The 24,500-nt window shown below is 36.6% G+C and overlaps 2 protein-coding genes across 3 annotated transcripts; one reads left to right on the top strand and one right to left on the bottom strand.

Moving 5' to 3' along the window:
* The first annotated feature begins 750 nt into the window (after positions 1 to 750).
* Positions 751 to 16,614, top strand: LOC116170266 (tyrosine-protein phosphatase non-receptor type 23). The gene is made up of 16 exons (XM_031486535.1): positions 751 to 1,071; positions 1,125 to 1,327; positions 1,375 to 1,552; positions 1,598 to 1,742; positions 9,784 to 9,917; positions 9,967 to 10,116; positions 10,168 to 10,341; positions 10,387 to 10,560; positions 10,604 to 11,000; positions 11,050 to 11,252; positions 11,418 to 13,106; positions 14,575 to 15,024; positions 15,074 to 15,202; positions 15,513 to 15,691; positions 15,744 to 16,039; positions 16,089 to 16,614. The coding sequence occupies exons 1-16, from the start codon at positions 985 to 987 to the stop codon at positions 16,214 to 16,216; spliced, it is 4,716 nt and encodes a 1,571-aa protein (XP_031342395.1). The 5' UTR covers positions 751 to 984; the 3' UTR covers positions 16,217 to 16,614.
* On the bottom strand, positions 16,316 to 22,700 carry LOC116170267 (sialin-like). 2 transcript variants are annotated; one of them, XM_031486536.1, is made up of 8 exons: positions 22,548 to 22,700; positions 18,538 to 18,709; positions 18,246 to 18,479; positions 18,024 to 18,198; positions 17,725 to 17,976; positions 17,401 to 17,677; positions 17,230 to 17,350; positions 16,316 to 17,177 (listed from the first exon to the last, which is right to left on the bottom strand). In XM_031486536.1, exons 1-8 carry the CDS (start codon positions 22,697 to 22,699, stop codon positions 16,992 to 16,994), a joined length of 1,569 nt encoding a protein of 522 aa, XP_031342396.1. In that variant the 5' UTR covers position 22,700; the 3' UTR covers positions 16,316 to 16,991. The 2 variants fall into 2 exon arrangements, with proteins under 2 accessions (XP_031342396.1, XP_031342397.1); XM_031486537.1 differs by lacking the exon at positions 22,548 to 22,700 and adding an exon at positions 20,718 to 20,913.
* Positions 22,701 to 24,500: the final 1,800 nt, after the last annotated feature.

Here is a 24,500-nt window from a genome sequence, read left to right as displayed (position 1 = left end):
CCTAGGTATGCAAAAGAGAGCACATGGCTAAGGATGGGTCATGGGTGTTTCCATATCACCAACGACTTGAAACCTAAATTCTCTGATATGTTTTTCAATCCTAATTGTTTCCATTTAAAAATGCATTTCTTGGTCAACTAGTAGTTACAAATGATAATTTACAAATTAATACCGCTAATTGAAGTGGAGCAACAGAAGCGCCATAAATGGAAATATTCGACCTTTGTCAGTGATCCACCATCGTTGTCGCTTTCTTTACAAATTAAATTATAGAACAAATTCCAATTCCTGCTCAAACATTTTTGCACTGTATAAATGAGGCGGAGACATTGCATATGCTCAACGACCAACGGTACCTACAGTTTGATTCCAACAGACAGAAGGCACGTCACACCTGGACTGCACATGAGAGCAAAAAGTCACAGAAAAGCATAGACGATTGTTGCTATGGTATGGGATGCTATGGCCTCCCCCTTCTCCAACTTCATAAGCTTCAATTGATTATTCAAGGCTAATTAGTGCCTAGTGGGCATGTCATGTGTGCATCGTGGTTAGTACACGGCCTGTGTTTTCAAGTAAAGTGCACATCTAGAAATTTATACTATTAACGCTTTTGCTTCTAAACGTATTCAAGTTTATAACATCAACCACTTAATTTGTACTGGCGTTGTTGCCCTTTTCTTTAAATTTGCAGGTTTTCAATCACATCGACAACATCGCTTCCTGTTTCTTTTTTGAATTTGATTCATGTAATTGACAGATGACAGATCTGACATATAATCAGTTGATAACTCCCTTCATTACTTTTTAAATTAAATTATCAGTTGCAATTAGTCATTAAATGTTTACATTACAGCGTAATGCAAGAACACAAACTAGTAATTTATTTATAAATAAAATTCACACAAGTGCTATCGGTGGAAATTTAGATATATACTTTGAATAATTAAATTAAGAAGGGGCGGAAATTTTAAATTGCTAATAATGGAAGCTGTACCAAGATTGCCTATGATAAGTTTCGACTTAAAAACCAGCACGGAGGCTGCCTCTTTCTCTTCGAAACTCAAGCAGGTGTCGTTCGTATTATGTGCTACTTTTAGACGTTTATTGACATTTTGTTTCAGTATATATCAAGTTTTTATCATGAAGACCCTGAAGGCTACAATACTGAAATTCATAATTTGGAGACGCTACGTTCGGCTGCAGTACGCCCAGCCATTGATGTCTCCGGTTGTCAAATGCTTAAAAAGTATTATTGTCAACTGCATTTCTTAAAGTCGAGATTTCCGATGGAGGACGGACAGCCTTGTGCTGTTTACTTTTCTTGGTATTTGGGAAAAATTATCCGCAAGTGCAACGAGTTGTTTATTTTAGGCGGGACAATTATTCTAACATGGTTTGTTCGGTGGCTGATATTGACTTTGAGCTAATGAATATCCTTTTTGATATTGGAGCTGTTCACTCCAAGTTAGGGGCAGAGGATAGTAGAGTAAATCCAGAGGGAATGAAATTGGCGTGTACACATTTTCAGTGTGCTGCATGGGCTTTTCAGGTAGGATTAGGGAAATTGGAAGGTTGATACTAAGATCTGTTTTAGACAGTGCGAAAGGAGTACCCTCAGATGGTTAGTTTAGTAATTGCTCCTGAGGTTATTCAGTTTATGCAGTTGATTTGTTTCGCGCAAGCTCAAGAGTGTATCTTGGAAAAAAGTATGATGGATAACAGGAAAGCTGCCATTATTGGTAAGTGAGTAGGTTGACAACACCTATATGCCAATAATTAAGGAGTTAGTCTATTACTGCAGCAGTGTGGTTCCTTTCGTACACAATGTTATACTACATGTATTATCTCCATCCATTAGGTACCTAAACTATATGGATCTAAACAGAGCTACCTACCTATTGCTAGTAAAGTACCTACATTAATCTTCAATTATTTGGTGTTTTTCCACCTTTATATAGGATGATTTTTTTCCATTGTATTACTATGGGATCTCGTAAATCGCAAGAGATCCAATATGGGCAAAGTTATGCAGAATGTTATGCTGATTATTTAATAGTTTTGAATAAGTATGATTACTTATTCAATAGTGAATACCAATTTAAGTAAAGTGTGTAATTTAAATGTAATGCCTTTAATAAGGATACCACTATGTGGATGACTACTCATGAAGGGTGTAACAATTAAGTAGACAAGCATTTATTAAAATGAAACCAAACGTCCAAAATGGATGGTTTGGGAAAGTTCTGAAATTTGTGTTTCTTCACAGCAACTATAAGTTATGAAGGCTGTACGGAGTTTCCCGCTATACCTACATTTTGTGTATGCTCTCTCTGATTTTGTAAAAATATTTAATATAAATAAATAACTATTTAATGTGGTGTACACAGTTTGCTTTGAGGTAAGTATATCGTTTTGAATTTTACCGTTTTGAACTTGTACAGGAAGTCACAACTACTTCAATATACAATTATATTCGTTCTTCTGAGTGTGGAAAACAAATCATGCTGAAATGATTATTAAATTGCATTACCTTATAATATTGTAAACTAGTGTCAAATAAACATTTAACTCTTTTGTTATTAAAAATTTGATAACCTTTAAGTTTCTTAACAGATATAATGTTTGATATAATAAGTAATCCATTTTTTTTTACTCTTGATAAAATTTATATTATTTGAGATACCCCCTATACCACTGAAAAAATCTGATCAGATCACATCATGCAGAACTTTTTATGAAGAATAACTATTTTCGTAAAGTGAATCATAAAAATGGTTTCCCATATGCTCCGAACTTAAGTGGATACACGGTACACCCATTACCTACCTATTTAAAAAAAAATGTTTAATTAATTTATTTTTATTTATTTTATTTATTATCCCTCTCTTGTTCTGGGCCCTCAACAGGCTTGCGCCCAATTACAGAGTGACCCGCATAATGCTTTTTTAGAGGTGCCTCTGCAGAAGGTCTTAAGCAAGGTCTTAAGTAGGCATGGGAATTTTTTTCGATATATCGATAGGTATCGATAGTTATCGATATATCGAATAACAATAGGTACAGCTAAAAAATCGATATATCGATAACTATCGATATATCGATACTTATCGATAAGTATCGATATATCGATACCTATCGATATGTCGATAACTATTGATATATCGATATGTCGATAACTATCGATATATCGATATGTCGATAACTATCGATATATCGATACTTATCGATATATCGATATATCGATAGATCGATAACTATCGATATATCGATACTTATCGATAAGTATCGATATATCGATACCTATCGATATGTCGATAACTATCGATATGTCGATAACTATCGATATGTCGATAACTATTGATATATCGATATGTCGATAACTATTGGTACGATAAAATTATGTTATTGTTGAGATTTCAACGAGCGCTACTATTTTTATTAATAAAATCCATTTTCGGGTTTACTCTCGTGTAAATTTACTATTTTTAGTCGCTCGAGGTTTCGGAAACTAACTTTGCTCCCTTTCTCAAGAGAAGCGCTACGTCACATCATCATCCATGCCAAATAAACGCAGTAATAAAATCTTTAGAAAATAGATCTTTTCGTCTTACTGACGAATGCTCAAAAAAAGAAGCACTTCAAAAACTTGAACAAAATGTTGCATCAAAATGGCTACTCTTTAGATAAAATAAAGAAGACAATCAAAGGGTGTAATCATGGCCTATGTATCGGTATCTGATCTGATTGATGGTTACAGAGGACCAGTCACAAAAAAAACAGAAAAAGCTAAGAACACTTCAAATTTAGATATACAGTTTCAATTGATTGACATTTACGAAATCTAACAAAAAAACTCTTGATAAAGGTAGCAAAGAAACGTCGAGTAACTATTAATAGTCACTTTACACCAGAATAAACCGGAAAATGGATTTTATTAATAAAACTCGATAAGATAACTATCCCTGTCGATAACTATCGATACGTCGAATATTTCTCTCAAATGAGGCGTGCAATTACCGCTTAATTACAGCGGTAATTGCATTGTAGAAAGCTAAAGAGCACTGCGATAATTGCACAGTTAATATGGTAACTCCATTAAAGTTGCAAGAACTGCATTCGGTTATTTTCATATTTTGTTAAAAGAGCCCTCTTGTCTTGTCGGGCTCTCGCCAAAATATAAAAGTAAACTCATGCAGTTTTTAGACACGCTTTCAAAAAAATTATCGGTAATATTATATCGATACCTATATATTAAAAACTATCGCCATAACGGGAACTATTGATATACCGATACTTATCGATATAGCGGTAGTTATCGATCTTTCGATAGTTATCGGTGTATCTATAACCATCGATATTTCGATAATTATCGGCATATTGATAAGTAAAATATATCGATACTTATATCGATAGGTGAAAACAGTTATCGCCCATCCCTAGCGATAACTATCGACATATCGATATATCGATAACTATCGACATATCGATACCTATCGATAGTATTCATATATCGATAACTATCGATATATCGATAACTATCGATATATCGATAACTATCGATATATCGATAACTATCGAAATATCGATAACTATCGAAATATCGATAACTATCGAAATATCGATAACTATCGTTATATCGATAACTATCGACATATCGATAACTATCGATATATCGATAACTATCGATATATCGATAACTACGATATTTCGATAGTTATCGATATATCGATAACCATCGATATTTCGATAATTATCGGCATATCGATAAGTAAAATATATCGATAGGTAAGTACCCGATACTTATCGATAGGTGAAAACAGTTATCGCCCATCCCTAGTCTTAAGTTGTTCTATACTACTCCGGTATTTACCTTACGAATTAGGAAAACTGTTATGGGACTTTTTACTTACCCTGTATATTTTTGACCATAAATTAAGTGTATGACATATATTTATATAATTTTTGTGTTAGAATTCTATAGGAAAATTATTGACTTCGGTCTTAATCTCATTATTTATTACCGATTTCATAATTAACAAAAATTCCAAATGATAGATGGTTTTCATGTCCTGCAGCATTCTTGATCAATGCGATTTCTTCCAGCTTTTGACATTAGCAAGTGATTTAAATTTGTCTTGGGGCGGTCCTTGCCCTGCATCACTGGCGTTCGGGATGTTAAGAGGCTTCTATACCAGCGCAAAAACCCTATTTAAAAGTGTTTCGCGCCGTGTCTGTTTATTCGTAAAGAAAATGTAATAATGGTAAAAGTGAATGATTATTATGTTTATAAAGGTGTAATCTAGGATTGTATCGAATTGTATTTTAAATAGTAACTTCAAATCATAAGATACAGAGCGATAAAGAATTGCTATTTTAGACAATATTCAAAGGGGTGTAGATCTTAAACAAAAAAAAAGGTAGCAAAACAAATTCGATACAATCCTAGCTTTAACCTTCCTTTGGTAAAATCCATTCACAGTAACTGAAAAAAGTTTATTATGTACCAGTAAACAGACACGGCCCGGGACGCTGCAACTGTAAAATTCTAGCAAAATTTTATTAGGAAAGTGCTCTGCCACGTCTTGCGGAATTCAAACTTAAGTTACGTGTTACCGCCCATTTGATAAAAGGAGGAGTTCATTCTTATCTTTCCAACATAATTTTAAATCTACCGGAGTTATATAGTTAGCAAAATAATTTTCTTTGAGTTTTAACTAGAACCCTTTAGGAAAGTAGGCACTGTAGAAGCTTACTAATACGTACAACAATGGAAGTACGACATCTCCTATCTCAATCTCTGTGAATAGACGCTATAATGCAACAAAATATTATCCCCGATTTTCCGTCTGTCTGTCCGTTCATTTGTCTGTCTACGCACAGTAAAGCCTTGCTCTTAGATCACCTATCTATTGCAGGTTGTCGCTGATGTACCGTTGCTTAGGCTGCGCTTAGTTGTGCGAAGTACCAACAACCATTTGTGAAATTATAGTTTTGGGTGCTACCTCACTCAATTTTGTGAAATATTGCCATTTCCGAAGTGACAGGTTGCACAATCATTTTACTTGCAAATCGGTCGAATCGCAGTGGTAAAAAAATCTATTCAATTGAAAACAAATGGACTAAAATGATATTAAAAAAATAAAATTTGGAATGTAAGAAAAGATTTTCTTCAGTCACAGAGATTGTACATAGATACATTTAAATTTAAACCATTTCCTAAATTAAGTTGGCTCACACAATTTGAAAATTGAAACATTAAAAAATCTAAGTGCAATATCTACCTAAATTTCTTTAAAACAGTAGTTCTGATCAAATATGTATTTAGCTTTTGAAATTTCTCGTCTCCCCAATGTTGCCCTAGGTAAAAACCCGAGTAAAAACCCCTTTAAATCTTATAGTAGGACTTAGTGTTTTATTTTAGGATGTTTTGTATCTGTATAGTGCCAATTCCTCTCTTCTTCCTTTTGGGGGTTTTCGATTGATGTTCAAATGTTCACAAATTATTGCAATTCATACATTGCTTTGCGATTTTTATCGAATAAACAAAACAAAATCTCCCTAAATCCTACCTACCATTTAAAAACCGTAAAAATAAGGTTTTTATTTTTGGTTCATGGCTAAAATTTAAAAAATCATAGGTTGTCAATGTAATCAGAAAAGAGAATGAAAAACAAATGCTATTAAGATATACAGGGTGTTGCATTAAAAAAATGCCAACTTTGGGACAAATCTCAGAAACGGTGCCCCAAGAATTTGCTGTAGCTAGCACAGATACCACCCGCACTCCTGTACATGTGCGATTCTGCCTTTTCATGTATAAGAATATGGGTACCAAATTTGGATCCAGTCGGTTCAGCTGTTTAGCCGGAAATGAGAATTTGACACACTTGCGCATGCGGGATTCTGTCCAAAAGATTTTCAGTTCTTCCTTTTATGTTTATGAATAGGTGTACGGCAGACATATCAAACTCATTTATCATCAAGGGCCATTATAAAGTTTCCACTTATAGCTGCGGACATCATAAAAAGTCCACATAAAAAAATTTTGATTTTTTATTATTAACAAAAAAGTATACAAAATAATACAAAAAAAAAATGCATATAATCATAAAATCATTAGTACGCACTCAAGAAAATGTACCGTGTGTCCTATGTTGGCAGTGTATCGTATTTCAGCTGCTTTTAAAGATAGGAGACTTGTGGTTTTCGCGACCCTGTGCCACTTTTTTGTGAAACAATACCACAAACAGAATCACTCCAACTACGTTTGTTTCTGAGGTCTGAGATATAGGGTGAATATGAAAAATTGGACTTTTTGTGATGTTGTCATATCTGACTACCCATGTAAGATAGAAAAAAAGTAAAAACTGCCTATCTTAGGTATTTTTACGTAGAAACCAGTGACGTAGTAAAAAAAATTTGGACAACAGTTTCTGAGATTTGACCCAAATGTGATATTTTTTAAATGCAACACCTTGTATTGTATGTTAACATCAACTTTGTTGCATTCTTTTTCGTGATTACATTAGTGTATCATTCTATATTTATTTACCATTTTTCAAAATTTTGAAATGGCGTGTACCGTCAGCCATTTTTGTTGATTGACATCGACCGCTGTAGTTACAATGGAGACAATAAACAAAACAAAATCTCCATGAATCCATGGCCTACTATTTAAAGAAGTAAAAATAAGGTTTTTATTGTCTCATCGCTAAAATTAAAAAAAAATAGGTTGTGATACATCAATGTAATCAGGAAAAGGAATGATAAGAAATTGACGTTAAGATATACATAGTGTTGCATTTACTAAATACCAACTTTGGGTCAAATCTCAGAAACATTTCGTTTTAACCTTGTATCTCAGAATCTAACGCAGCTAGATTGGCTCTGTTTGTAGTATTATACATTCCACAAAACCGCAAATCTATCTTTAAAAACAGCTGAGAGACACTGCACTCTCAACCAAAATATAGGACACACGGTAGGTACAATTAAATGTTATAATTTACAAAAATCGTGATGGGCCGCAGGTTTCAGAACGGGGGGCCGCATGTGGCCCGCGGCTCCCGTGTTTGACATGCCTGGTGAATGGGGTACCAAATTTGGTTCCAATCGGTTCAGGCGTCCATGAGCGTACAGACGGACAAGACAGACCGACATAATCGAGATTTTTTTTGAATCGGATTCCTGGTGCTTCAAAACGTGTATTTTCGTCAAAAGTGGGGGATCATTTTTTACCCCAATGCCCTTACATCAGTTTGGTCAGTATTACAATTGAATAATAAATTCAGATTTATTATTCAATGGTATTACGATTTACGAAAGTTACGTAAGTAACAAACCAATTAAATTGTTTATCCACCTGACGTGCCGACACGACACCCCTTCACTACTCGAGGAAAATTAGTCTTAGTACTCCTAGATCAGTTTGCCATTTTTGCTTACGGTGCGGCGCGGGCGCTTTGTGCTACATCGAAATCGAAATTTTGTTACCTCTTTCATACGTGGCCTCAGCTCACCTTTTCTACAGTCACCCATTGTTCTAGTCAAGGAAAATGCGTCTCCGTGAATAGGTATACTACACCTTTTCCACTTTTATTCGAGAAACTATCAAGTTAATTTGAGAAAGTATCAATTGTATTTGAGAATAGTAGAATGTATTTAAGAAAACAACAAATGTAGTTCAGAATAGTGATTTGTATTTGAGAAGGTATCAAATGAATTTGAGAGTAGTAATAAATTGTATCCAAGAAATGGTAAAATGCATTTGACAATCAATTGAAAATGAGAAAAACAAAATCACATGTATAACATAGCCTGATGCTGTTGCGGGACTACATACAGTAGCGGAATTATAAAAATTTGATTTTTATTATAATTCATTAGGAATAATATTACATTCTGAAATACAATAAAATTAAATGATACTTTCTCAAATACAATTGACTGTTCTCAAATACATTTGATGTTTTCTCAAATCCAACTGACTATTCTCATCTACTTTGACGTTTTCTCAAATACAAGTAACAATTCTCAAATACAATTTACAACTTCTCGAATAAAAGTGGAAAAGGTGTAGACCGATTAATTGGCGTTGATTGACGGATTTCAATCGATGCTGATTATAGCAACAACACCTATTAGCAACAACACCCAAAAACACTTATTTTAGGTGTTGTTGAAATAGGTGTTGTTTTGTTTGAGTTGTTGATTATAGTGAATCTGAATATTGTGTGCGCGGAATGGGAAGGGAAAGATGCGTACCTACATACGAAAATGTACGGACGGAAACGATATTGCGAATTACAGTACCGCCTCCTCATCTACATCCCGCAGGCCCCTGAGAAACTAAGCGACGGGTATAGAAGCCTCTTAAGAAAAGTGTCAGAACGTCGTTTCCCCTCGTTCCGTTAAGAAAGTATAGGTATGGGGAATCGAAAACGTCCTATTTTGGTTTGGATCCGTAACCATTTTCATGGTTGTTAATGGTGTCAAAAGTTTAAAAGAGTCATAACAGCTTGGAAAATTTTTTTCGCATACATTGGCCAAAATGGCGTAAAAAACTCTACATAAAAGTTCATTACAATTTTTTTGTGAGTTTCTTTATTTTTGAGAAGTTTTGAATTGAAAAGTGAAACTATTTATTTTATTTTTCTAAATTTGCATTTTTTCTCTAAAAGTAAGCATCATAGTGAAAAATGTTAATTACAAAAAAGATGTGTCTTGATGAGATCTACAAAAAAGGGACAGCGATCATTGAATTACTTGAATCATTTTTTTCAGCTAAAGTTGTTGTTCAAGTGGTTGATTACTATAAGCAGGCCCTGAGTACCTTACAGTCGACAGAAGATGGTTCCTTAAGTGATTTGGTTGGCAGCCGCACTTACAAGGACTGGCTCAAGTATATCAATTTTAAGGTAGACTTTGGCCTAGGCTGGATAGCGATACTACTTTGCTAGGTTGTAGATTGTATATCACAAGGCTATCGCCTTGTTGTATCAAGGCGAGCATGCGGAAGAACAACAAAAAATGGGCGAACGGGTGGCTTTTTATCAAGCCGCATCGGACACTTTACAAGAAGCATATAAAAAGGCTAAAGACCTGCCTAATCAACCAGTAACGTTCTCATGTAGTGTCTTTCAATTACTAAACTGACTGATTTGATAGGAAATAAGTGAATCTTTGGCATTTACCACTGATGTCATTGAAGGTAAGAAGAAAGCGGCCAAGAACGAAAACGAATTCATATACCACGAAGAGGTGCCAGAGATGGACGCCTTACAGGAAGTAAGGGGAGCCTCTTTAGTGAAGGGAATTGCGTTTAGCGTCAATGACACAGAAGTAAGGCGCTTTATCTTCCATCCAGGCGTTTATTTCAAATTTTAGGTATCCGGCCCTGATATTTTTGCAAAATTGATACCAATGGAGGCTCATGAAGCATCGTCACTATACAGTGAGCAGAAGGCCAATTTACTTCGAAATCTGGGTGAAGCAGTCGAAAACAAAGACAAAGCTTTGGCTGCGTTCATGTCATCACTGCATTTAGATGGACTTTCACAGGTAAACATTTAGCTGTGAGTCTTCATTTAACATTGTCTCTTAGATGCGACAAGCTAGTGGTATCACTCAGGATGTAATAGATAGGGCCGCAGCTATGAGTGCAAAACCTACAGCTATTCAAGATCTAGTGAAATCTATGTCGCAACTTTCCAATATTTATCACGATGTAGAATCGATGCTGGCGGAAATTGAAACCTTGATAAAAGAGGAAGAGCAAAAAGAAAAGGATTATCAGTCGCAACTGGGCTCTCGTCCGCCGAGCATAATCGCTACCGATCTAACGCGAGAATACACAAAATATCACGAGGCCCATTCGAAAGCTTGCGAGTCTAACCAAAATTTGCACAAGGCTATGACAACGCATAGTGCAAATTTGAAAATACTCTCTCTCCCTCTAGCCCAGATAAATCAACAGATACCCGCGATCGAATTCCCGAATTGTAAGTAACGCGTTAATAAAGGCACTTGGGTCTATTAAAACTTTTCTAGCCAACATAAATGAAGACCATATTACCGAAATGGAAGCTTTGCTTGCAAAGGTGGACGAAATGAAAAAACAAAGAGCGATGTTGTGGGCACAGTTCCACGATGCGGTAAAGAATGATGATATAACAGCTCGTTTAGTTACTTGCACACCTCAATTTACCAAAGAGCAGTTATTTGAAGAAGAAATTGGCAAGCATCGCAATCAGGTATGTATGTTAAGTTTAATGTTTAAATAGGTGCATTGTTATGGGTTATTGTTTTAAATAAAAGAAGATTGGCTTAGTCATTTCAATTTGAGTCGTCTAGAAGTCTTTCTCTCTGCTGCTTATGTTTTAATAAGTTCATTTTTTGATTTTTTATGTGTTTTCTAGGCGGCAGTGATAGAGCAGAATATGGCAGCGCAAGACAATATCTTAAAAGCGTTGGTCGATGCGTACGCCAGATTTACCCCTACACGACGTTATATACAGGACGTGTTAACAAGAAGGGCGCACATGCTAAATTCACTAAACGTATCCTTCGATACGTACGATGACCTATTGGCTAAAGCAAATAAAGGTCTCGAATTTTATACTAAACTTGAAACCAATGTTTCCAAACTGTTGCAACGTATCAAAAGCACCTGTAAGGTGCAAGATGAAGAGCGCGAACAAATTTTGGCGAAACAAAACAAGCCTACCGTCCAAAGTACGGGGCCAAAATTGAAAGACTACTTAGAAGCCAAACAACTCGACAATCTAGATGTAAGAAGAGTCGATAATGTATCACCGGTACCAGTGTTGGATTCGTCGTACTCCGCCGTTATATCTGGACCATTAAAAAATATCTCGGATCCAAAATGGCCTCCAGCCGTGCGACCCGCACCATTGGGTTCGGAAATGAACACTGAAGCAGTGCCATCGTTTGGAAATGAACAAAGTTTTTATCCCCTCTATAATCAATCTGCTAACTTAAATCCGTATTATAATAATTCAGCATACGTTACAGCAGCTACAAGTTTGCCCCAAACAACGACTACTTTTACATCTAATGCTAACTACCCCTACACGTCTTATGATAGTAAAAGTATGGAGCAGGATTTAAGTGCCAAAATGGCCGGGTTGATGACTTACAAACAACCACAAAGCACTGACTACAGTGCACAATCATTCAATCAGCCACAACCTGAAGAGATCTCGTCGAGTACCAGGAAAAGTAGTGCTGATACCAGCTACGGTGCTATGTATGCTGGAAATTATCCATACCAAACGCCCGCTTACACATACGGTACTACACAACCTCAAAATTATCCAGTTGTTAGCACCCCAAATACTTCAGCATTGCCACACTATCAACCTGCTGATAGTTATTCGCAAAGCAATGCGTATATGCAACGAGCTGATACTTACAGCCAGGGACAAAATCATGTTTATGACCAAACAATAAGTTCTCAAGGGCAGGCAGTACAACCTTCCATACCGTCATCATACCCACAGACCTGTTATATGCAAACTCAATTCCAGACGGTTCCAACTTATTCACAGAGTGACAGTTATGTTCAACCTGTGCCGCCAACTTCTAATTATGCTCCAGGAACTTATGAAAGTTATGCTTCAGTGGGAACATTACATAATGCCTCTTACACACAGACTAGCATGGGGACATATAATTACACACCAAGTGTTAACCCAACTGCGAGCACATATTCTGATGCAAGTGCTGCATATGCGCCTGAAAACACATATGCTGCACCTAATTCCACTTACCAAAATTACTCAGTCACATCTACCGACGTGTATCCAGCGTACTCGGGCGGAGTGTACCAACAGTATGGTAGTCAATTTGGTGGTAACTATGATGCACACAATAATTACTATGTTGCTAATGGTGTGGCTAGTCAACCTCATCTGCAATACACTGGCGTGACGCCAATAACCGCGGCAGAGACCACGTCCAACTATCAGTTACCACCCACTACCGCGCAGTCATTACCATCAATACAACCGCAACAGGTGGCGCAGGCCAAAAAGGTTGCTTCTAACATTGATTTATTATCAGGATTGGACTTTACTATTAATCAGGTAGGTATGTTTCTGGCACTTTGTCCCTTTCTTGTTCAGGTGTTTTTCTGTATTAGTTTGTTTAGTGTAGGTATATATTTTCCTTTTTCTTTATTGCTCAGTATTGACTTTTCTATTGCAGTTATTATTCACTCTGTATCATACCTATGATTTTTGTAGTAAAAGTATGGAGCAGGATTTAATTGCAAAAAGCACTGATTACAGTGTACCTCAAGGTAACTCGTTGAGTACCAAGAAAAGTAGTGCTGATTTCAGGTACGGTGCTATGTATGTACCATGGAGGTAAAAGATAAGGGGAGACGACACCAGGCTTGTGACGTGCATTATGAACTAGTATCAGTAGGCGGAGCCTATGGTCATACCAACATGGACGACACGCCAATAACAATAACACTTGGAAATACTTCATCGTCAAGCACCAATTAACTAATAATAGCTGCCAGCTACTGACAATACCTAGATGACATTTGTGTCACACCAATATGGCTAATCTGCTGTCGCGCGGTAACTGTCGTGTCGTCTCCCTACTTATTGTACCTCCATGGTATGTACATACCCCCCAGAACTACATTCTCCCACAAAACCTTTAGGCAGCTTGAAGGTTTCACATGATGACCTCTTTTTAAAAATGAGGGTGTAAGTGCTTTTAGCAATTGGGGGGGGCAATGCAGAACCAGTCATGGGGGGGGGGGGTATGGAATAGTCCTCAACCACACATACCGCCCCAATACACAAAAATCTTACAACTACCATAAGATTTTCATGTAGGGTGGTATGTGTGGCTGGTGGTTATAACCCCCCTCCCCCTCCCCCCGTGCTACATTCTCTAACAAAACGCTCAGTCTTACGGGTTCACATTTGATAGTCTCTTTCTAAAAATGGGGGTTTAAGTGTTTAAGTACTTGGGGGGAAATGTAGCACTGGGGATTTGGGGGTATGGAATAACCCCCAGTCACACATAACACCCCAGTACACTAAAACCTTATAGCTATCATAACATTTTTGTGTAGTGGGGTGGTATGTGGGATACCCCCCCAGACTCCCCCATCCTGCACTCTCCAGCAAAACGTTCAGATTTAAAGATTCACATTCGATGGTCTCTTTCTAAAAATGCGGGAGTAAGTGGTAAAAGGACTTGGGGGTAAATGTACAACCGGGGGTCTGGGGAGAGTTTCATGGCACGTGTGGCTGGGAGGTATTGTAGTACACCCAGAGGGCATCTGGCGCAGTACTACATTCTCCAATAAAACGTTCAGTCTGAAAGATTCACAGTCGATGGTTTCTGTCTGAAAATGAAGGTGTAAGTGCTAAATGCATGTAGGGGAAAATATAGAACCATATTGACTACTTTATCAATATTTTTATGATAGGCAAATGTTAAATTGTTCTTCTTTTTTTCTTGAATTGCTTTCCGTCCTTTTCTGGCGTTGCGTTTTATCCATATATAACGATTTTAATTGAAATTTAGGCACCCCTAGTCCCTCAACCTAACAAAATTGAAAATACGACGAAGGACGTTCCCAGCACAAAGCCGCCTGAGCAGATACCTGTGAGGCCAGCCGTTAAGTTGGATGAAAGGGAAAGTAAACCTGTCTTAAAACCTGTTATGCAAAAGAAACCAATCGAAAGAAACTCATTCCAAGATCCTGATTTAATTAAGCAGTTTACTCAAGAAGTTGAAAAGTTGGAAAAGTTTGTTGACATACTATCCACAAAAACGCTGAGTGGGCCAACCTCGCTCGAACTGAAGTGGAAAGAAATTCAGGATAGGCAAGATGCGGAGCAGCACCGGAAAAGCATTTCGGTTGCTAGGTGTTACCCGATGAAAAATCGGTTTCCCGATATACTTCCCTATGACCAAACTAGGGTGGTATTGATCGGCAGAAAAGATGACTACATTAACGCGTCTTACATCAAGGTATTGTATTTGGCCGCTGACATTATTTACAATACTTCTCTGCTTGTAGGACATCAGTCCGAATTCTCCTGAGTTTATTGTCACGCAGTGCCCATTATCGTCCACATTCCACGATTTTTGGGTAATGGTGTGCAACGAAAATGCGGAATTAATTCTATGTTTGTTAAATGACAATGAGGTATGTAATAATATGGTCTTTGACACTGGGTTGCTAGCGCTTTGTACAGACAGAACAAACGCGTAGCGCCATCACGGGGGTTGATGGCGCTAATATATGTTTGTCTATAATTTTTGACATGCTGGCAGTACCAGACTTTATAGTCCTATCAAAATCTAGAATGTCCATCTCTTGGCTGGTTTCATTACTAATGAAGCAAAGAGGTTGGTAACATTCCACAGTGTAAGATAATATGGGAAATCTGTAATTTCTCTCCTTTGCTGGTCAGGACATGATCTATTTGTATGAAAACGGAATATATTTTTCACAGATAGGGAATGATAAATACTGGCCGGTAAGCAAACCGCTAACAGTTGGCAATTACTTAATATCGATGACGAATCAAATTGTAAAACCATATTGGACGGACACAGAAATATTAATCAATGAGCCTGATGAACGTATACTACGTAAGATTCGTCTTATACAATTCACTGCATGGCCTAGCAGGTACACCTCTCTCTCTCTCATTTCAATCGTCCATTGAAATTCTTTGTTTCAGTTTATTCCCATTAACATCAAGTGTCAGCAGTTTTCTGACGGAAATATTAAACGACCCAACAGTTCACACGAAACCGATAGTGTTACATTGTTTCGCTGGAATTGGTAGAAGTGGCTTATTATGCTTGCTGTTAAGTGCCATTACGGAAATACTTGTAAATCCATCGTCGATACCCGATCTACCACTGCTTGCGACTAAATTATCATCCGCAAGGAAAAACATCGTTAGAGATCGCGAACATTTCAAGTTTGCCTATCAAGTTTTGTTACACTTTCTAAAGGATTTTATTGCGAAACGTGAGTATTGTTTGTGTAGTTTTGGTCAGTAGGTGCACTGGTTTTTTAGATGTTCTGAAAAAGGTTGTTCTCGATGATAGTTTTACTAAAATTGACGTACAGGCTGCTCCTGAACAGCCTTCAGATGATCCGCTCAGCTTATTAGATCCGTTATGGGCTACTAAAAAGGGAGCGTAAGGCGTTTATTGTTGAGTACTGTTGTTAATTATTTAAATTTTGTGTCATGCTTCTTTTATGTTAGAGATTTCAGTAGTTACAGCAATTTAATAAGAGTCATTATTTACAAATATATATTTTATCTATGGTACAAAGAACAAAGGGAGTTTTGGTGTATGTAATTTTGAATAGTTTGTAATACAAAGTGCAGATAATTTTTACCAAGGTGGGCCTTGAGAGACTGACTATTAGATACGCAAAAACGAAATGTTTTGAGCCCACATTTTGATAGACCAGGTGATATGGTTGTAATTACATAGAATTACCTATGCATTAAATTTTGTAATTTATTCTACTTTATAATGAAACTGAGTATTTGAATTTAGTGTGTAAAATGGCTAATAAATATTTACACTTTTTGTGTTATATGATTCATTATAGTTAAATCTAGTATTCAAAATAAAAAGAACACTTGAAAGTGAAATAGTATCAACGTCTCAAACATGGCCCTGACAAAGTTTGGTAATACCTTTGATGTAGGTATACTTAAATACCTATGTTTTTAAGATTACATGTACACATGGAAAAAATCTCAGGAGTGATCCTTTGTAAAACAATCTTCAATGATTCCAATAGAAACCAATGGCTTCAGAATTTTGAGCAAACATGCATGTAGTCAAATGGCTAACGTTAACGGTTCTGGCACGCTCTCTCTCTATCACTAGTCGTCAATTTTTGTTAAAACATCACAGCAGAATTTGAGCTACAATATTAATTACATTATTTGTGCCTATCATTAATCCGAACTGTAGGCCGCATTTTCCATTCCTTCGCGTTTTTTAAACTCGTACTCTGATTTCAGGGTTTCTGATTCTTTCGCCCACGACTGAACTTCTCCTTTTGCAAATACACCGTAGAATATGCAACCAAACAGATAAACGCCACTGCTGATAAAGAAAACTATTTGCCACTCATATTCCGACTGTAAAAATGGTCTCGGTTAAACCCAAATTATATTACCATGTTCAACTTACGGGAGTTGTTACTATATATCCTGTTATAACGGGACTTATTATTCCTGGTATGGTGGCAAAAGTGTTGCTAATCCCCATTAGAATACTTGCATGTTGAGGGGCAATATCTAAGTGGTTCACTCTAAAAATATGCATAATTATAGCAAAATGTCTAAATCTAATAATGTTTACCCAAAGCCAGCCCAGGCAAATCCGCCCAAACCAACTGCAAACGTTAAACATATCGTCGTTCCTACTGGAGATAATAAATAAGCTGCTGCTAGCATAAATGCAGTTTGCGAAATATATGCTCCACAATTAAAGATTTTTCTAACTTGTGTAGTGGTAAAGACGTTCCTTTCTCTTAGCCAATCAGCAAGTTGACCGGCGAGTTGGACAGTTATGGAAATCGCGAGGTAAGGTATCGCGGCCATTACGCCGGTCGATCCTAACTCAAAGTGTAGTATATCTGAAAACCAAGTAATTTTCATCAGTGGGAACACACCACCTACCCACCTTTCATGAACGTAGGCAGTTGTGTCAAAAGAGTGTAAAATCCCCAATTTTCACTAAAATGTCCTACTACAATGGCCCAAACTGGCAAGGACGTGGCAATACTTTTCCATGGATGTTTAACCTTCCGATTAACTTGTTGACCCAAGGAACCTTGAATGTATCTTAGTTCAGATTGGCTAATATATTTATCGTTTGCTGGAGAATCTGCGATGAGCAACCACCAGCATAGGAACCACAGCAAACCCACGCTGCCTGCAAAATATCATTTTAGCTTTGCAATTAGAAGATATGTTACACACCAGTGACGTAAAATATAGATTCCCATCCCCACACGTCGGCTAATAGAGCGCAAACGGGCATCGACACAACGGTTCCAAAGAAACTGCCAGAAAATCCGATCGTCGCCATTCGACTTCTTTCTAACGGTGGGGCCCATTTAGACCATACGTCATGTATACAGGGATAAGTGACGCCCTAAAAAAATTGTAGGCCGTTTCTTTGTGTAAAAATTGGCGGTGTACCTCGCATATTCCTTCGGCGATTCTTACAGCTAGTAAGAAGTAAAAGCTTTGTTTAGCCACGAATGGTGTGATCACTGTCAGTGCTGCCGTTGATGCAATACCAAGACCAAAGATATGTTTCCCGCCAAACTTTGACGCCAACCATCCGCCTATCATTTGCGTAAGTATATACCCGTAGAAAAATGAGCTTAGGACAAATCCCTGTTTTTTGGAATCCCAATCGAAGTCTCGCACCTGAAACACTTTGTTAATAAGATTTTTTTTTAATTTTTGGCAACTGTGATATTTATACATGTATTATGGTTCCATTTTCCAAAACAGATTCTTTTTGAGCGGTCATATCCACAATGGCTATACTAAGGTTAGCTCTCAGGGCATATATATTGAAGAATCCAAAAAATGCCAAAACTGCAAGGATGTATCTGCGTCTTTTCCATATCATCCAGGCTGGGAATGACTTTTCACTGAAATACAATAAAGAAAACGTAAATTATCATACGTTTTTGATGGTTTTGTAGTAGATATGCTTCAAGGAAATCAATGCACTCATTTATTCAATATATAATGTCAGTTTAAATAAAATTTCAACGTCATAACTAACCAACATGCAGTTGACGATAACATTTTCACTCATTCTACCTAAATTACGTTAACCGATAGGAAACGTCGCATTTGTGTTTTAAACTGCTTTAGTGATCCGCTTCCCAATTTTCGTATACCAGACAATTTACGAAAGAAATCCTTCAAGATTCGTGGAAACGCAACTGAAGTTTTCGGAAATTCATGGATACACTGAAACCTCCTGAATTGACCAGTGAAATTCTCAGAGACTGGAATTCTAATGCATTCGTTGAATTATCAAGAAATGAACCCCTTTACCTTTACGTTCGGTGACCTCATTTCGAAGAAGTCGTACTATAAACAAAACTTGGTCGTTGTTCAATCTGAGACGCGTAATTGGTATTTAAAGTGGCAATTTGTTTTTTTTTATTCTTGTGCAATAACAATAACAACTCGATTGACATCTTCGAGAATTTGGTTTAAGTTTTCTAACGCCCTCGAGGTTAATATAAGCTTCATTATCCTGAAAATTTTCATACCAGACCTCGTCTCTAGGATTCTACCGATCCAGTTTCCAAGTTTTTTTTGGAGGGAGCCTTTTTCAAGGAAGGGCCGTACTATTTGTAACCTAAAGAAAAGTACCTATTCCAACGATGTCTGTAAGCTACTTAATTGTTTTGAATTGCATTTGTCCGTTATCCTTCAGAGTTTGCAGCGGATGCTTATTTGACGTAATCAAAAGGGACCTATTTGTGGAGAATTGACGTTCATAATGTCAATATCAGACGAAAGGATCTCATTACTATCCCTTCTCATAGTTCAGAGATGTTCAAAAAATCTTTTTCATATAGCATTACCACTGTCTACAATGCCATTCCATCGAATATTAAAAAGCTTACAGTGTCCAGGTTTAAATCAGCACTACGTCACATTCTTTTGAACGAGTGTCCCATTCTCAAGTTACTTATTAATTCACTTTTTTTTTCACAGTATTGTCTTTTTGTGTGTGTGTGTGCTCTCTGTTTGTCACCCGTCCATCGAAATTGTAAACATTTAAACTGAAGTTATGTTATGGGTTAAGTGGAAGAACACTTGGTGGCGATGTTGCCCCTAGGTGAACTTCGCCCTTCAGATCGTCATCTAATAAAGACCTTATTATTATTATTATTGATAATTATGATAATTATTGATTTTAGTATTTTGGAATTCGCATTCATTCATTCGTAGGTAAGTATGCAGTAAAATCAAAGCGTCAATATTTTAGATTTACAAACGAGATAAAAGGTGAAATTTCTGCAAAGTAAGGGGTAAGTATTTAAATTTTATTACAGAGCTAACAGTGGGCAAAATTAATTGTGTTAGAAAAATTTTTAGTAGTGGCGTAGAGGATCTATTTTGATTAATACGATCGAGGGTCTTCAACCACTATAATTTAAGTAACCATTCCAAGATTATTGTCGTATATTTAGTAAAATTTTCCGAAATAGACAAAGTTTGAGAAAATATGGGTACTTTCTCGGTGGTTCTGTTAAAATATTTTAAATGATATAAGCTTCCGGTTATACCGGCAGTAGACTCACACCTCGTTATGTTCTAATTTTTATTCCTGTACCTACACACACTTTGGATTAAGTTTAAAATACCTTCTTATTTCTCTATACCTACGCTTTTACGGAATGAGATACTTAAAAGAGGACAAAAAGGAAAACAATGACGTCACACTCTATAATTTTCAAGAAACATTTCAAAATCTAATGTTTATCATTCATTTTTCAACAAAACAGCAGACTGGTAACTAGATCTTGCTGAATCAATATGACTTTTCCTGCCCTCTTATAGTCTTATCTCATTCTGCAAAAAACCAACATGGCGTCCATCAGAAATAAGAAGATAGTAGCCTGTAGCTTCTACCTCTAGCGTGTTTATGGAAATTCTGATAACAGATTCAGATTCTCCGAAAAAAGGTGCCCATATAAGATGCCACTGGGAATCGTCCATTTCCGACCGTTAAAGAGTCTTCTTTTACCTAAACGCAACTCTTTTACATTATAGTGTATAGGTATACAAGATGATATTCTTGCTGTCTCAACCTCAACTCCTGTCTTGGTCCTTAGTTAGTTTCCGCCGACACTGTGTAGGCGCAGCGCCACTTGCTACACTCGAATAGTTGATTTACCGCCCGCCAAGATACCTACAGACTTTATTTATCTAGGAAAGTGTTTGTTTATTTTTCCCATAAATCGTCTTGATCGAGAGTAAAAAAATAAATCAGATTAGCGCAATAATCGGTACAAAACATCTAATCTTTAAACAGTCGGTATTAAGTTGCTATAAACTTAAAAAAAAATAGTCCCAACATTTTGTAGATGAAGGTCTAAATTTATAAAATAGTTCTTACAACAATTTTTTTTGAAAAACAACTTGAGTTTATATGGCGGGCGCTGTTATGGTAATTTACATTGGGTACAGTGGGTACAGAAGACTCAAATTGAAAACTAAATTTGACATTTTCAGTTTTTCGGTTATATCACAGTTATTTTCAAAGATATGCGTTTTTTAATTACAAAAAGGAGTAACTTTTCCCTCACCTTTACGGATGATCCCAATCGTGAGTCACGAATTTGAACCGCCCTGTGCAGGCCTTGTCCACACTTACGTACATGAAACCTCGTTTATAAAACAATTTTACTCCATTTTAAGAAACTAATCCATATGGTGACGCATTTTGTAGATATAAATTAAGGTGCAGATGGATACAGGAAGCAGGTTACGGGCAGTTAAATAATAATACATTTGCATTTATAATGAGTTTGGTATAAGCAAAGAGTTTGGTATAAGCAATAAGAATTCAAGTCTTCACGTAGGTATCGGCATTGTTTAAATACCTTAAAGTATTTAAACAATGGTAGGTATCGGATAAATTCTAGTGCACTCAGTGTGGCCATTATTATATTTGCAGGTTTATTAGCAACTTTTTCATAATCCCATATCTGATAACGCAACACGTTCAAATTTTGGAATTGATGCCTACATCCTACATGGTTTCGTAGATACTTCCTCCCCGTTTAGTAATCATATCATAGTTTTACAAAATAGTATCTCGGGGAAATCTGCTATCGTTGTGGTTCTATCGTTATGATTCTTCAAAGGGGTCCAGTCGTCCAGCCATTGTATACTCTCATCAATTACATAGATTTTGTATCACTATATGCTTCTTGCAAGCTCAGATCCCATGAGAACCTGCAGTGAGGCAGGTTTCAATATTGTACTCATAATTGCATATCTGATTCAAAGGAATTTATAAGAATGTGTTTGTAGGTATGGTAAATGTTCGTCATTGTAACATTCTTTATTAAGCATAGGCCTCTACTAGCATCATGCTCTGGTAATGCTCATCAACTCGTGCGTTTTAAATATTTCAGTAGATAAAGCACTCATTTGTACTCTTTCTCATCTCATATATCTCAGGTGAAAGTATCAAAATACCTACTCAATATATCTGACCAAACTGACGACTCGGGAATTAATGCACATACACAATTAAAATGTAAGCTTTGAATATTAAGTAATTAATAATTTGTGTTCAAAGATACAAGGTAATGAACGAAGTTCCCGTTCAATTGCAAGGTCGATATTTGTTTAAGAGAAAATAAAAGCAATTTCCTCATTCAGTCTTGACCTTTCATAATGTAGGAATTGTTAGTGGTTATGCAAAAATTAAATCTGATGATAAAAATCTACCTTGGCTCTGACATCGCAACCTTGTTATCTGTGGCACTGAGAAAATCTTCACCCTTCTCCATTCTATTGACAACCACGAACAAAAGTGTGATAATACGATGGTGCAGTGCAGTAAAGTGGAACCGCGCGCCAGTAGTTTTCGACACTTTCATTTACGAACGCTAACTGTCGTTACATATTAGAAAGTTGGTTTTGTTGGTACCCTTTAAAACAAAGCTGAAGTAGGTAGAAACGTTGTAGTTACTGACATTGAGAAGTACTGGCCTGTGAGCGCAAACGACATGAAGCGTGATCTTCTTGGTAGAATATCATACACCACCAACTTCTGCATGTAATTTTGTGCCTACTTTTTTTTATAATGCATTTAGACCAGGAGGTAGCGTACATCCATAAGCGACAAAATATTCGATAATACAGGCTGAAAGTACCTACGTTGAAAACTATAGTAACAAAAACGCGCGTCTCCCATCAGTTGTAAATGGAGGCGGCGAAGATAAAGTGTCTATTTTCAGTGTTGGGCATCAACTTCGTAAGAGCCACGGAAAAGATTTATATCAAGAAATGCTATTTTTCCCACAGTTTTCAAGGATTCTATGGCAGACGACTCCAAGTGCAGCGTTGGGGGCGACAGACGCCCTTCAGTGTAGGGAAAAAACACTTCTGAACCATGATGTACATATAAAGGTCATACATAAAAAAATTCGGTTTTTGCCACTATTTCAAACATATATAATGGCATCGTGTTGATGCTCAAAATAGTTACTTTTTCAGCGCCGCCTCCAAGTTAATGCTGCCATTTACGATTGGCAGACGGGGGATTTTGTTGCTAGTTTTTAACTTACTTTCAGCCTGTATGAAGGGATATTTTTTACATCATTTCTAGTTTATCAGTTTCGGTACCTTCTATGGATTTTCTATAACCACGTGCATTTTGATCAAAAGTTGTGAAATCGCAATCTTCACTGATTTGAATGAGAAAACTTTAAACTCTTTATCTTGATGTCAACAGTAAAGTTTTGGAAATCAAATTGTCGAATTTAAATATGGAACAGCACTTGTTTAAAATGGGCTTACGTAAATCGTTTTACTATACTACCCATACTTTTCAGTTTTCTTTTTGTGGCAACCGCATCGAGTCATGAAATAGATGCGGAATCTTATTTCACAGGATAGAAAATGTTACTTCTCCATCGCGTGGTAACATTTTTGAATTTTGGCCTGCAATGAGATCTTTTAAATGTCAAAATGTGCTTTACTAAAGTCATGGTCAAATATGAAGCAAACCTGTTTCTAGCTTTCATGTTACCACTGATAACTTTACTACCTATCACAAACGTTCATATTTTAGATCTCGTTTAAACATTTATTGTGAGGTGGCCGAACGATAGGATTTACATATTGCAAATTAAATGTTATACATTTTCTCTACTTTTAAAATGGTAGGTAAATCCAATCGGTGGGGAATCCAAGCAGCGCAAATCGACCCATAATCAATTTTTAACATAAAAAGTAAATAATGGAAAATAAATATAGCTTCTAATGTTTATTTGGAGTAGTATGAGCGGGGGGAGGGTTAATAGGTTGGATTCATAAACTGTACAGATTGACAATGAATCCAGCTACAGCAATGGCTTTTGCTGGCTTTTCTTTGCGCCACTTATTTATGCCACTAACACTGTATCCAAGATAAAGATGTCCATCAGTGCGATCTCTGAAACTATAGAAGATACGAAGATGGTCAAATCAACAAAGATGCTTTAAAGAAAACCAGAAAATTTCGATGACATATGCCGGGAAAACCGAAATTTGCCGATTTGATTTTTAATTTTTCTGGTGTTATTTGAACAGTTACAAAACAATTTCGAAAGAAAATTCAAAGGACTTTTGAACTAGTAGCCCAATCTTGGAACTGTTTGAAATTATGGATTCTACACAGGCCACATTCTATAAGAA

This window comes from Photinus pyralis, unplaced genomic scaffold, assembly GCF_008802855.1.
Source record: "Photinus pyralis isolate 1611_PpyrPB1 unplaced genomic scaffold, Ppyr1.3 Ppyr1.4_LG5, whole genome shotgun sequence".
NCBI classification, from domain to species: Eukaryota; Metazoa; Arthropoda; class Insecta; order Coleoptera; family Lampyridae; genus Photinus; species Photinus pyralis.
The sequence above is the reverse complement of the archived record's forward strand: the minus strand, read 5'-3'. Positions and strand labels throughout refer to the sequence as shown.